Here is a 13,225-nt window from a genome sequence, read left to right on the forward strand (position 1 = left end):
GCATAAGCTGAATATTTAAAATGGAGCAACTTTTAGTGACTTAACGAGCATTTAAATTATCATTTTTAAATCACATTTCCACAATTTTTTTTTTTTTGCATTCCACTTTTGTTTACTTTAGGGATTTTGTGGCCATTTTTTTGCGAATATTGGTTACTGTGCTTTTGGCAGGCGTAAAGCAAACACAACACACACACAGAGGCGACGAGCGTACGCACACACAACGAAGACACCGTTAGTTGGCAGGAAACTCGGTTCAAAATGGCGCTCGAATATACCGCTAGCCTCGCTGAGCGCGTTCTTTAGCACTGCAAGTGCCGCCGCCGACTGAGCGCTTTACGTGAATGTGGCTGTGGATGGAAGGAAACACAAAGTCTGCAGGTCCTTCTGCCGACGTCACTGCCACGGGCAAGGCAACACGCACAACCTGTTGAGAGCACCAATGCAACATTGCTCGATTGGCAACATGTTGCAGGAAACATATTTATGGCAACTCTATCGCACCATTGCAATACGTTTCATTTATTAATATGAATTTCGTTTAATATTTATATTGCGGTAGTCATTATGGCTTCAATAAAAATTCAAAATAATAATTAAGATCACTATAATGTATTGCTTAAATAAAACAAAATTTAAAAAACCTGCAGTTCTTTAAAGCTTTGCCATTAAGGGGACAATATTTTTGCAAAAGTGGCTTACCTAATATAAGTGTTAATAGCTTATTAATTGACAATAAAGGAAATGTTAAGCTTACACAGCAAAAATTGTAAGACGAAACATTTCTTGTAATTGTACCTCAAACTAAATTATAAGCTTGATCAATCTTAAATGTATTTTAAAACTTAAATATTGAGAAAAATATGCTCAATCATTTGGAAAAAAATTAATTGCATACCGACTGCATTATAATAATGTAGGTCCATTATTTAGAGAAATATTCATGAAATATTTAATCAGAATTTTATAAAACCATAAAAATTAATTTCAAAAATCATAACTTTTAAATCATGAATGAAAACATTTTTCTAAAATCCGATAATATATATAAAGCCTACTTTATGTCACTTTTTTACAAAAATACTCTTTCATCTTTATTTGAAGAACTTGCATGCACTCCCTATTTCAATAGCATACTAAGTTAAGTGTTCGGACCTTTAAATCACAATTGCACCAAAATTAAATTAAATTTAAAGTCTAAGTGCATTGCTCAAATTTCCTAAGTGTCGGCGCCTAATAAATCACAGAAAGTTCAGCACATTTCTATTTCCGTTGTGCAAACTTTGTTGTAATATTTCTTGTTTTGTTTAACTGATGTACTTACTTTGGTGTTTGGGTGTTTGTTTCTAGTTCATTTCAGTTTTCTTCAAAACAAACGTAGAGCGTTGTGGTGCCATGATGAATGACCTGTAAACGATGACAGAGGACACGGTTCACACCCCGCCCACACACACTCTCAAAAACACCCACACACTTCCCCAACAAAGGCCACTTCAAGGACTGTTCAAATGACCTATTGTGATTGCGATAGTATGTGTTTGCCTGCTGTATTTTGTGTTTGCTAATGTCTGGAAATGTTTATGTCTGCCGCTCTATCTACTTCTTTCGACCCCATGTGATTATGACTGCCCATTCAGGCGGATCCTGACCTCCCGCCCTCCTCCTTATGGACACCCAAAACCCCCCAAAACATGGAACTATGTACCTCATTTCTGCCCTGGGCACGCACACACTTACCCGCATATGCATTTCCATGTTTAGTTTTTTTTACGATCTTGTTTCGTTTAGTTTATAGCCTACTTTTAGCCCCGCCCCCAGCGCACCCACCCATTACGCCGCCCTAAGCATATTTCTGCACATTTTCGGCGCATACCCTGTTTGTAGTCACGGCGATTTATGCATGTTTATTATGATAAATTTATGCGCATTTGTTGTTCTAGAGTTTTTATAGAGGGTGCGAGAAGACAGGGGGATTACTCTAAAAACACAGAGCAATATGATGAAATTTTCAGCAAATACATTCATGCATTAAACAGGCTTTTAGTCAAATTTTTTCCCTACATTTAGAATATGGAAAGTACTATTAAACGCGCTGCGTTCGAGCATTCCGAACTTTAGATACCCATTACAAAATTTGTAAGACATTTCGGAAAGTTTTGTGCAGTCAGTTGAAAGAATTCTGATTATGTGCATTTTTTTGTAGCATACTTAAGCGGGTTTACTTGGCACTTAAAACAAACACAATAGCAATTTTTCAATATTCTATTGAAAGCAAAAACATAACTTATACAACAAAAACTAAATAAATACTTTACATTTATTCGTTACTTAGCTCTTAACAATTTTCTAATAATCCTTAATCTACAAATGGTGAGCAATCAAAAAAAACCGAGATGACTCACAGCATAAGATTGCTTTAATAAAGTACTTTTTGGGTGGTTCAGCTTCGTCAATAAATTGAACCGGAATAAGTGCAGCCCAAACTACAGATATGACTCAATATGCATACATACGTATGTCCCAAGTGGGAGGAAAACCACTTACAACCGACGAGGGAACCGCCCCAAGACAACATGTGTCAATTACCGCTTGACTTTGTTTTGACAGCCTGAGAAATATGTTAGTTTCCTTGGTCGACAAGGAAATTGCCCAGAAACTTGATACTCTCGTTGCCAGTTCTTGTGTAAAATAAAGCATACGCCGTGTGTGCATCACGGGGAGAATTCCATCGATGGTGTCGCCAATGGAGAGCAAACAACCTTTAGTGTTAATTTATAGTTGCGGTGTGGTTAGAAAATATATCTCGGGGAAACTTTTAGCCAGACATCTGCTGGGAAAAATCGCTTTGGCAGCCAGCGAAGCGCGAATTGCGAGTTCGTTTCGCATGTGCAAATTAATTGGTAACCGCAAAAACATAATTGCCGGCAGATATATTTTTTCCAATCAAAAAGCATAAAGAAATTAATCAGGGTCTTCTGGCTTTGTGTGTGCTTGTGAATAAAGTGTAATTATCTTGAATTAACCGTGCAGTCAAAAGCATTTATTATTATTAATTTAAACAGAAGATATCGATGACGAGACGGTTACAAAAATCTGGATAAACTTTCAGGAAAAAATTCTGAGCTATCAGCTCAGCGGTTGTCGATCGTCGACCTTCAGAAACAGCGAAAACAGGAAGGCCACTGTGAAATATAAGTGTGATTACGGCAAGTATTAAATCACTAATTAAACGTATTACTACTCACTGGACATTAGAGCGCACAAGCAAAGAAACGGAGCCAGGCAACTGAGTTGCATGAAAATTGGCAACACAAGGTTGCCACACACAGAGCCAAGTCTTCCAAAGGTCATAATCAGCAGCAGAACCATTGTCCTGAAGGATAAGGGCACATAAATATAAATTAGGGATTAATGCGGGGCATGTATCCTACCTCATAAGGGTGGGGAAAATCACCACAGACATTCCAATAATTGTGGTGGCACAAATGCCCATCAGAGTCAGGTAAAGGGCCGACACTATCATCGTCCCCAGCGAAGTCTTCACAAAGTACAGGCTGCCCACCAGGAAAATGCAGATGAATAGGAACACCTCTGCCGGGATCTCACATAAATTAATTTTGCGAATGCGGATGCAAAGTATTCTATTTTTTAATGTTTTCAAAGCTTAATAGTCAACCTTAATCAATAACAGTAATGGTATCACAATATTTTAGCAAATTTACACATATAATGCATGTTCAAGATATATTAGAATACTTCACCAAAAATACCTACTTATTTTGGGAGCTTTTTTTCCTCAATGATGTTTTAGAAATATACTTTAATTAATTTAATTAATTAATTAATTAGTAACAAATTAATGTTGTCTTTTAGTATTTATTAACAATTGTAGTACGTTTACAGACAAAAATTATGTACAGAAAAATATAAATGTATTTTTTTAAGAACTGTTGATAACTATTTTTAAAGAATTTTCCAATACAAATGCACTGAAATTACTTATATAGATCGTTTGACAATACCTTTGCATCCCAGAAAACAAGTGTAAGACTACAGTACTCACTCAGTATGTGGTCCGCAACAAATCGGATCCGCAATAATGGAAAAATTATGAGGAAGCCGACCAGGCCAATACCCGACACGATTATGTTATCCAAGTAGCTTTGAGGGTCGTGGTTCTGTTCGTTTGAGATTATTACTTTAGACCCCGAAACCCGGAACAAGCGATCTCCTACCTACTAGAGCGCACTCCACCCGCTTGGCCTCCGCGTCCATGGACCTTGCCATCGCATTGTGATCCAGAACCCCGCACATGCTCGTGTCGTTTGCCCCCAGAGACTCCATCGCATTCATCGTGGCAAAGATCTGCGGCAGCCACAGACGCACCGAGTTTACGCTGAAAGTAAAAAGAATACATTAATGGAAAGATTCCGATAAGCTGATTCCGAATCTGGTCACGAAAGTGTTACACCACTTCAGTGTTTTGAGCAAATTGACCTCGTAGCTAAGAAATGGTGACTTTAATCGTTTTTAAACCTTAAAAAAAAGGCAAACGAATTCATCTTTGTTTTGTGATGTTTTAAATTTTAAATTATTATTAAAAATTTAAGAACATGGTCAAGTGCAGCTATTTGTCATTTAGAAATTAATTTCCCAAAATTTTAGATTTTTTAAAGCCTGTTTTCCCTAAAAATTGAAATTTCTTCTAGCAAAACGACAAAATTGTTGAAGATTTTTACAAACATAAATCCCATCTCCTATTATGTTGTTTACAAATTATAAAAAACTTTACTTTGCCACCTTTAAGTTCCATTTCTTAACATTTTCAAGATTCGGATTCAGCACAAATGAAAACACTAATGTAAAGTAATCTTATCCAATAGTTTTTGTTAAAATTGAAAAAAAAAAAAAAAAAGATTTAGCACATTTTTGAGCCTCAATATCAGGGTATCGGAATTGGTTTAGCTTTGGTTAATCAATAAAAATAATATTTAACAAACTCTGTACCCTAACTCACCACATTATCTGACAGAAGTGCAGGCAGTAAACCAGCAAGGAGATGGTCAAATAGGGCTTGGAGAACATCGGCTTTATCTGTTTGAGGCCCTCAAGAAACTTGTTCTTGGCGCGCACAAATCTTTCCTTGTGTGAAAATGACCGACCAGTTCCATCAAGATCAGCGGAGCGATCGGGCGTTGGATCGGTCAGAAGTTTTACCTGCGAATTACAAAGTATATAATTTTAATAATCAAAGTACATATGTATTTTAAATTAACAAAAATTCCTACCGGATAGCTCTCCTTACTCTTGCGCTTGTTCAGCTGGTAGATGCGCTGCAGGGACACCAAGGCTTTCTTGTAGTTTCCCTGGGCCATAAGGAACTTGGGGCTCTCGGGCAGGAAAATGTGCAGGAAGCCGCATAGCAGACTGGGCACCGAGCTGACCGCCAAGAAGACCTGCCAGGTGCGAACTGCGGGTACAAGGTGGAGTTCAGGATTGAGGCCACACCGTGTGAAACACACCTACACTCCAGAGCTCCCACCTTGAAGAATATGGGCACAGGCAGCAAAGCGTAGGCCAGCAGGGGTAAAATCATCGATCCAACGGAAACGCAGAGGCCCACGAATAGCATGATATACGGCCGGTGCTTCTTGCCATGGAACTCGGCCAGGTAGCTGACCACCACCGCAAATGGACCACAGATGCTAACGGGGATTTGCTTATTAGATTGGTTATCGATTATGGACTAAACTAAACACTGTACTCATTTGGTTTTTTAATTATTAAATAATCATATGTTATGTTGAATAAATTTTAGAAACTTAAGAAAAACATTATAAGCTTGATCAATATATGATATCCAATTAAATAAAATAGTTTTCTTCTAAGGGAAGAAGTTTAGCCAACTCCAGGCTAGGTTTCGGTTTAGATTTGAGTTAAATCCGAGACGGACAATTAGGCCAAAAAAGGAGCAATAAAGCATGTTGCAAGAGGCAGCCAACTTATTTAGTATGATCGAAGGGGCTAGCACCAGTACGCAGCTAGAACCATTTAAGAATTATAGCTTGGCAGGTGTGGTAACCCGGGTAACCCTATTTTGTGATGTTGGATTTTCATTCTTCTCGGATTTCAATCAGTGTTCCCGTTGCAGATGTACAATATAACCCAAAAAAGAAAAGCTTCTGAGCTCTTTTTCTGAGACTACTTACATAAAGCCGTCAAAGAACTTGAAGGCCATTAGCTGAGCTGTGTTCTGGCTAAAGGAAGTGCACAGGACAAAAAAGCCGTCGATCAAGCCGCCAGAAATGAGCACAGGTTTGCGCCCCACGGTGTCCGCAATAAATCCCCAGGGCACCGCCGAGATGATCATCCCCGCGTACGTCACCGCGTGCAGCATCCCCTTGTCCACGATGCTGAGATCGAGGTCGCATTCGGCCGAGGGCAACACATAGGACAGCGCCGAGGCCGAGAAGACCATCGCCGTGAGGCAGGGCGCCGCGCTGCACAGGATGAACACGTTGAACAGCCCGAAGCCACACTCCGCGATGGCCGTCTCGAAGTCGGCGGCGTCCTCCGCCATCACAATAAGGATAATACAGTCGGGGATGTCGGCGTCAAAGTGTCAATGGAAATTTTGAAAACTACTTAAAAGACTCCTGGATGCTTACGAAGCATGTGGTGGGGACTTTCACATAGTTTGACATCAAAATTTTATACAAATATCACAAAGTTTTTTTTTTTTGTTTTTAATTTGATTTTGATTAAAAATGTATATATTTCCACAATAAACAAGTGGCAGCTTGAACAGGTTGTATTGTGTTGTATTGTATTGTGTGTGAAGTGAAGAGACTGCAAATCCGGTAATTGTAAGAAATGTTGCAACCAGAATATGTGTCATTAGATTGCTTACGGAGAAGTTTGTGCAGACCAAATATTCTAGTGCTGACACATAAATTAAAAGTTTTTTTTTGTTTTTAATTTATATATTTTAAACCAGTTTACCTACCCAAGTGGCAGGCTGTAAATAAAGATGACTACAAAACGTATAATAATACACTTTACATTAATTCTTTTAAGGATTTGAGATGACATAAAAATGTATCATGAAGTATGCAACGGACTTGCGGACTAAAAACATATTGACGCATACTGCTTAGATAGCGCTTATAAGTAATATCTAACCTCAAGTGATTTCTGTGGCAACCTATCAAATTATTTAATGAAATCAGACTCCATTTAATAGCTGCGTTTTTAAGCGAGGATATTAAATAGGATATGAACTTTATTGGTTAAAAATCGGTAATTATATTAAGGACATTTTACGGGTACATAAGCTGAAAACATTCAACGCTTTTAATTAATGCCAACTTATAAATTAATTGTAAGTCAAATTTGAAATGTGTTTCATATATAAAGAAAATATGCCTTACCTATTTCAACAGAAGATAAGTGCAGTGCACGGATGCAGTTATGCCATCCTAATTAGTATTTTCTAAAACTTTTATCGCATTTTGAAATAACCAGGGTGCTCTGAAGTGGTTAAATTGGTTTGCACTTTTTGTGAAAGTTCATGTTGTTTACGAATAACTGAAGCGCTCAATCTTATAAATTCGGTCCAAAACAAAAGCAGCCAGATAAGTCAATCCAGGCGGCACTAATTTCCACTTAGCTTGTCTGCAGCTAATGAAACTCTGGTTGATTTTATCTGCAGTCGATAACTCACCTGCCAATTCAGGCAAGCACCCCAGCCCACCTGACTTTTCCCGGTTACAGTTAATTGGTGCTAATGAGATTTGCATGTCGCAGCTTCCGTCGACTTCTGTCCTTGCTCACTAGACAAATCCTTTAAGGGAACACTGGATATTCCTGTTCGTTGGAATTGTATTGTTTTGGGGCTGTAGCAAATTGAATCAAGTTATCCAAGCAATGTAATTTGTACCACAATAAAGATATATTTGGTTTGATTACTTAAGGTAAATATAAATATTTGTTGAGCGTCTATCTCCTCTAAGCCAGTTAATTTGTTACCTCTAATTTGTACAGCTAAACAAAAGCTTATCTAATGTCACAAGATCTGGTTTAAATTGGAAGGAAACCGATTTGGATGAAAACAAAGCCATTACAAATTCATTCCAATAGGTCTCGTTTAGGGTAGAACTTCAACCGCGTGTTACGAAGCCTGTCTCTTTAAGAAAATGCCGCTTTTGCTGGATTGGGCAGGAATATTGAGAGGATGCCGGACACTGTAAAATAAATATAAATAAATTGATTTTTGGTGAAATTCGAATAGGTTACTTACATATCAGCACTGCAGAGACCATTATAAATGGAGGCAAACAACCAATCTGAACGAACACGGGGAAGAGTAAATTTCCTGTCAGGGCGCCAAAGCGTCCGCACATCATGGCAATGGCAACCACAACAGTTCTGCCAATCAAAGACTTTAAGTTGATTCGTTTTCAATCAAAGGGCTTAACAAAGTACCTTAATTGTGTGGGAAACAGGACGACCACAGCTCCCAGAAGCGAGGAGACTGCAATTCCGGTAATTGTGAGGAAGGTGGCAGCCACAATAAGTGTCATTAGACTGCTTACGGAGAAATAGAGTATCAGGCCAAACGTGCCCGACAAAAACAGTCCATAAGCTGGAAATATGCAATGCGGTTAGTTAATGCATGCCGAAAATAGTTTCTAGTGAAACGTACTCAACATTCGCTTAGGACCCAGGGCACGGATGATTCCACCAGCAAAAAAGTAACCCACAAATCCAGTTGCCGAGACAATAATGTTATTCAGGTACATGTCCATTGAGATCACCTTGGGCTAAAAAATATATAAAAAATAGATATATTTACTTATAATATGTGCTTATTACAAAATATCTTAAACATCATGTAAATCAACATTTAAAATTCAGATAAAACATAAACATTTGTTGGATAAAAAAAGATATTAAAACTTAGCGACTTAATTGTCATTAGACAGAACATATTTACTGACTTCAACAAAAATATGCTTTACTAACTTATAATTGAAATTAACACCTACTTAATTATGACCGATTATGGCAATCATTTATTTTGTGTGCTAGCCACGTCATGATCACGATGAACAGGCGTTAAGTGAGCTGCCAGATAAGCCTAATCTTGAGATCCGAACCTGATACTATCTTCAGATCTATAATCTAGAGACCTTATCTCTAAGTTTTATCTGATACCTACCACTGAACAGGCGTCGGCGTAATTCAGGGCGGTCTTCGCCGTCTGATTGACGCTGAACTCCAGGATGGTGCACATGCTGGCGTCCTCTCCATCCTCGACGTGCAGGGCTTCGTACTCCGCCATGGAGGCGAAGAGCTGAGGCAGCCACAGCCGGATGGTGTTCATGCCCAGGAAGATGCCGAACTGCATCACGTAGCAGCAGAGGGCCAGTCCCAGCAGGGGCTTCCTGGCCAGCGGCTTCATCTGCTGCAGACCGGATCGAAGGCTCTCCGCCAAGGTGCGCGACTGTCGCTTCGAGGGCACTTTTTCAGACTTCTCCTCGATGGTGTAGATAACCTCGTCCCGGGCGGCTTTGCGGTTTGGTGCCTCCTGTATAAGGGCTTTGATCTGTGAAGAAATGATTTTATAAGTAATTAAAAAACAATTTTTTTAAACTATTTACTTACCGGATAGGTATCCTTGGGCTTCCGGGTGTTTACATGGTAGATCTTCTTGAAGGCCTCCAACGCTTCCTCGTTTCGTCCTTGGGCCATCAAAAACCGCGGACTCTCCGGCATGCCACAAAAAATCAGCCCACTGACCAAACTTGGGATGCCCAAAACAAACAGGAAAATTTGCCAACTGTGGACTAATAACATTAAGTAATTAATGATTTCCATTACTTCTGTTGACAACTTTATAGGCAAACTCACTGTCCAAGCCCCAGAAGTGAAAGTCCCAATCTCTTGGAAAGATGCCCCAGGCCAGAAGAGGCAGTGAAACCGTAGCCGTGGACGTCACCATACCGACGATCATCAGAACGGATGATCGGTGCTTGGGTCCGTGCATCTCCGTCAAATAGGTAAAGAGCACGGCCGCTGGACCATTTACCCTTTAACAAATATTTAACATATGCATAAAGAAATAAATAATAATAAGAAATGTGTTTATACTTACACCAAGCCACCCAAGAACTTGAACACCACCAGCATCATGAAGTTCTGACTCAAAGCACTTCCAAAAACGCACACCGCATCGATCAGATAGCCCCAGTAGAGTATCTTCTTGCGTCCCTTGGTATCTGCCAGATAACCCCAGGCAATGGCCGAAATGGTCATGCCCGCATAGGCCACCGCGTTCAGCACGCCCTTGTCCTCCAGAGTCAGGTGAAGATCGCACTCGGCCACTGGCAGGATGTAGGACATGGAGCTGGACTCGAACATGGCGGCACTCTGGGCGGGAATGGAGACGACGAGCAGCATTAGGTTGAAGAGCCCGAACCCGGCTCCCTCGATCGCCTTATCGAATGTGGCAGGACCTTCCTCGGCGGGCGTGGCAGCCGCCTCCGCCGTACTATCTGAATTCCCATCCGCATCGTTGTCATTTTCCAGCTCTGTATTTGATAAGATGAAAAAGTTGTTTTATGGCAGACACCTTCTAATCTTTTGCAAAGCTCATTTTAGTTTTTTTATAAAGGCATTACGCGTTGCCTGGAAACGTGAGTAAAATTTTTGCAACTTGTAGAAAATTTTCCACATTCACCTTGCACAGCTCAAGTCAAATCTCTTAGGAAGAAAAAAGAATCACCATTGACTTTTTAAATACACATTTTAACGTTTTTAATAATCTTAAGTACACTTTACTCAATTTTCTTCATTATGCACTTTCATATTCCCTTTACCTTTGCTCTTCTCAGGATCCACTTTTTCAGTATTCTTTTCCGACATCTCGGCGATTTCTGTTTTTTCACTATAACTTTTTACAATTGACTTGCTCTTGAAATTGATTGTTCAATTAATGCGCTACAGTCATTGATTACAAAACGCAAGCACAAATTCCTTGAAGAGTTCAGTTCACAGTCACTTATTTGGGGTTATCCAGTTTATTTGAATTTATCCGCCTATTGCTCACAGTTGCAATGCTGAACGAGAAATGATCTCCTAGAGTGAATGGCACCTGTTTTTATCGGAGTTAGTCTCCATAAAACTGAAGATTCACTCACCAACAAATCTCTTATCGCGGACTTTACAATCTAAAGAAGCTTATAAACTAATAAAACCATTTTTATCCAGAAAGAACACGTTGCGTTAGAAAATAGGCACAGTGAGTTTCAAAAACCTGAGGTTCAGTAATAACAATTTAAAAAAAAAATTGCATTAAAAAGAGTCAGAATTATATTATTTTTCTTAGTTTATAAATAATAACAAACATACAGATTTTTCTAAAATCAATTTTTAAAACAGTCCGCTACTATTTTTTTAACATTGAAACCCTATATTGACATCATGAAACGCACTGTATGAACAGTTTTGGGGTAGCCACGCTCATATTATGAGGTGGCAACCATTAAAAAGAGGGTAACTTGTGTGGTTTTGCCAGATTTAAACAAACAGTTTTTCTTTAAATACTAAATTCTATTACAGATTTGGAAACACAGAATTCCCATAAATTACAAATCCATGTTTCGAGATTTAAATCCTTCTTGAAGATAGGAAATTTTTCATTTTAATTTGATCTCTTTTAATGAATTTTGAGTTAATTGTCACTTTAGGTTGACTACGTCATTTCAACGGTGAAATTTGTGGATGCTCAAACAACTCGCTTTTATCTCGGGATACACGACTGTGGGATGATCTTATCTCTGTTAAAATTATCTCCATCATGACTAAACACATTTTGGGCCAAGTGAATGAATTACTCATAAAGCGTGGAAGATGCACATCACACAATTGGGGTTTTTATTTCTTACACTAAAAGCAGTTATAAATATGAGGAGCTCGTTTTTCCAAGCCTTTCACAATGATTGACACAATCTCTAGTGTCACCGAAGTCCAGTCTTCTGCCAGCTCATTCGATGGCGTCCACGAGTTTGCACAACATACGATCGTGCTGGTAACTGGGGTCATTCTTGGCCGCCGCGTTTGCCTCCAAGGGGTCCACCTCCGTCTTAATCTTTGCCCCACCACTCTCGTCATCATCCCCCAAAACCGGAAGCGCTGAGAAGGCAGTGTTCACGATCTCCCGCACTCGCTCCAAGTGCTTTTGAAAACGGGTGGCGGTCTCCACGCGCTGTCGCTTCTGCATTTCCATCATGACGCGTAGTGTTTCCCTTGCCTGATGAGGTCTAAACTCGTTCAGCAGGTGATGCATATTTACGAATAGCAGACTCAGATCGTCTATCTAAAACATTGAAGAACAAAGATATAATTATTATTATTTGCTATTAATTAAAATTGAATTGACACGACGAAAAGAAAATTTTATACAAATCAGGTATAGTCTTATCCTCTTAATCAAAAACTATCAATGAAAACTGTATAAAACCTTAAAAATGCCGTAAACTAGTAATCATTAAAGTTGATAAATTTTTTTAATTGGAAAGGTGCAGTAGCATGAACAGATTTACATATGCTGATTTACATGACTAGATACTATTACTAAACGAATTATAATACATTAAAGCATAAATCATTTGAGGTTCCTATTAATAACTCCAAGTATAAGTTATATGAATGGCTTGCCAATATAATCCATCTTCCTTACCTTCTCAGTGCGTCGCGGACTGTCAGGATTCAGGATGAGGAAGTCGATGAGGTCCAAGAAGTTGACCAGAAGCGAGTGGTTGAGCTTCTTGAGCTCCTTGCGCCGGTCGAAATGGATGGGGATTAGGCGCTTGATGTTTTGGGACTCGAGACTCCGGATCATCTCATCGTTGTTGTACTGGATACCAAACATGCTATACACTTCGTGCTGCGAGGGCGGCGGCGGTGGGCGGGGCGCTCGATTGCGCCGGATGTTCTCCTCTGTGTAGTTGGCGATGTACCGCTCCGGCGGCATCGGCAGGCTGGAAACCTGGGTCTCCTGGTTGGACATTTCGATATAAACAATTACACCTTGGAATTTGTTTTGTAGAGGTGGTGACACTATTAGAGCTGGGCTAGTCAAGCACGATAGTGATGACACTATCGACAGCATTTTTGATACTAGAAAATACCAGGCTCGAGGACAATTGCTCAAATGATAAGC

At 39.5% G+C, this 13,225-nt stretch overlaps 3 protein-coding genes across 6 annotated transcripts; all 3 read right to left on the reverse strand.

Annotated features, from left to right (window-relative positions):
* Positions 1–2,933: 2,933 nt before the first annotated feature.
* Positions 2,934–6,707, reverse strand: LOC128260515 (synaptic vesicle glycoprotein 2C). Of its 4 annotated transcripts, XM_052993628.1 has the most exons (9): positions 6,210–6,707; positions 5,527–5,705; positions 5,289–5,470; positions 5,018–5,217; positions 4,240–4,396; positions 4,064–4,178; positions 3,432–3,591; positions 3,246–3,373; positions 2,934–3,182 (listed from the first exon to the last, which is right to left on the reverse strand). In XM_052993628.1, exons 1-9 carry the CDS (start codon positions 6,578–6,580, stop codon positions 3,127–3,129), a joined length of 1,548 nt encoding a protein of 515 aa, XP_052849588.1. In that variant the 5' UTR covers positions 6,581–6,707; the 3' UTR covers positions 2,934–3,126. The 4 variants fall into 4 exon arrangements, 1 of the variants encoding a protein (XP_052849588.1); XR_008268148.1 differs by lacking the exon at positions 2,934–3,182 and having other exon boundaries at positions 3,432–3,554; XR_008268156.1 differs by lacking the exons at positions 2,934–3,182; positions 3,246–3,373 and having other exon boundaries at positions 3,445–3,554; positions 4,236–4,396; positions 6,210–6,706.
* A 1,222-nt stretch (positions 6,708–7,929) lies between these two features.
* On the reverse strand, positions 7,930–11,142 carry LOC128260446 (synaptic vesicle glycoprotein 2B). The gene is made up of 9 exons (XM_052993504.1): positions 10,881–11,142; positions 10,157–10,592; positions 9,913–10,091; positions 9,667–9,848; positions 9,221–9,607; positions 8,705–8,822; positions 8,485–8,644; positions 8,300–8,427; positions 7,930–8,243 (listed from the first exon to the last, which is right to left on the reverse strand). The coding sequence occupies exons 1-9, from the start codon at positions 10,924–10,926 to the stop codon at positions 8,188–8,190; spliced, it is 1,692 nt and encodes a 563-aa protein (XP_052849464.1). The 5' UTR covers positions 10,927–11,142; the 3' UTR covers positions 7,930–8,187.
* Positions 11,143–11,907: 765 nt separating this feature from the next.
* LOC128260734 (mediator of RNA polymerase II transcription subunit 7) lies at positions 11,908–13,155 on the reverse strand. Its single transcript, XM_052993994.1, has 2 exons — positions 12,743–13,155; positions 11,908–12,379 (listed from the first exon to the last, which is right to left on the reverse strand). The coding sequence occupies exons 1-2, from the start codon at positions 13,070–13,072 to the stop codon at positions 12,047–12,049; spliced, it is 663 nt and encodes a 220-aa protein (XP_052849954.1). The 5' UTR covers positions 13,073–13,155; the 3' UTR covers positions 11,908–12,046.
* Positions 13,156–13,225: the final 70 nt, after the last annotated feature.

The sequence above is a fragment of the Drosophila gunungcola genome, chromosome 3R (genome assembly GCF_025200985.1).
Source record: "Drosophila gunungcola strain Sukarami chromosome 3R, Dgunungcola_SK_2, whole genome shotgun sequence".
NCBI lineage: Eukaryota > Metazoa > Arthropoda > Insecta > Diptera > Drosophilidae > Drosophila > Drosophila gunungcola.

Excerpts from the sequence above, each read along its gene's own strand:
- LOC128260515 (XM_052993628.1), bottom strand. The coding sequence starts at position 6,580 with ATGGCGGAGGACGCCGCCGACTTCGAGACGGCCATCGCGGAGTGTGGC. Across the intron at positions 5,706-6,209 it reads AAGTTCTTTGACGGCTTTAT|CATCTGTGGTCCATTTGCGG; the intron begins GTAAGTAGTCTC and ends AATCCCCGTTAG. Across the intron at positions 3,592-4,063 it reads TGTTGCGGACCACATACTGA|AGGTGTTCCTATTCATCTGC; the intron begins GTGAGTACTGTA and ends AGATCCCGGCAG.
- LOC128260446 (XM_052993504.1), bottom strand. The coding sequence starts at position 10,926 with ATGTCGGAAAAGAATACTGAAAAAGTGGATCCTGAGAAGAGCAAAG. Across the intron at positions 8,823-9,220 it reads ACGCCGACGCCTGTTCAGTG|CCCAAGGTGATCTCAATGGA; the intron begins GTAGGTATCAGA and ends TATATTTTTTAG. Across the intron at positions 8,244-8,299 it reads GGTCTCTGCAGTGCTGATAT|TGTCCGGCATCCTCTCAATA; the intron begins GTAAGTAACCTA and ends TTTATTTTACAG.
- LOC128260734 (XM_052993994.1), bottom strand. The coding sequence starts at position 13,072 with ATGTCCAACCAGGAGACCCAGGTTTCCAGCCTGCCGATGCCGCCGGAG. Across the intron at positions 12,380-12,742 it reads GTCCGCGACGCACTGAGAAG|ATAGACGATCTGAGTCTGCT; the intron begins GTAAGGAAGATG and ends TCAATGTTTTAG.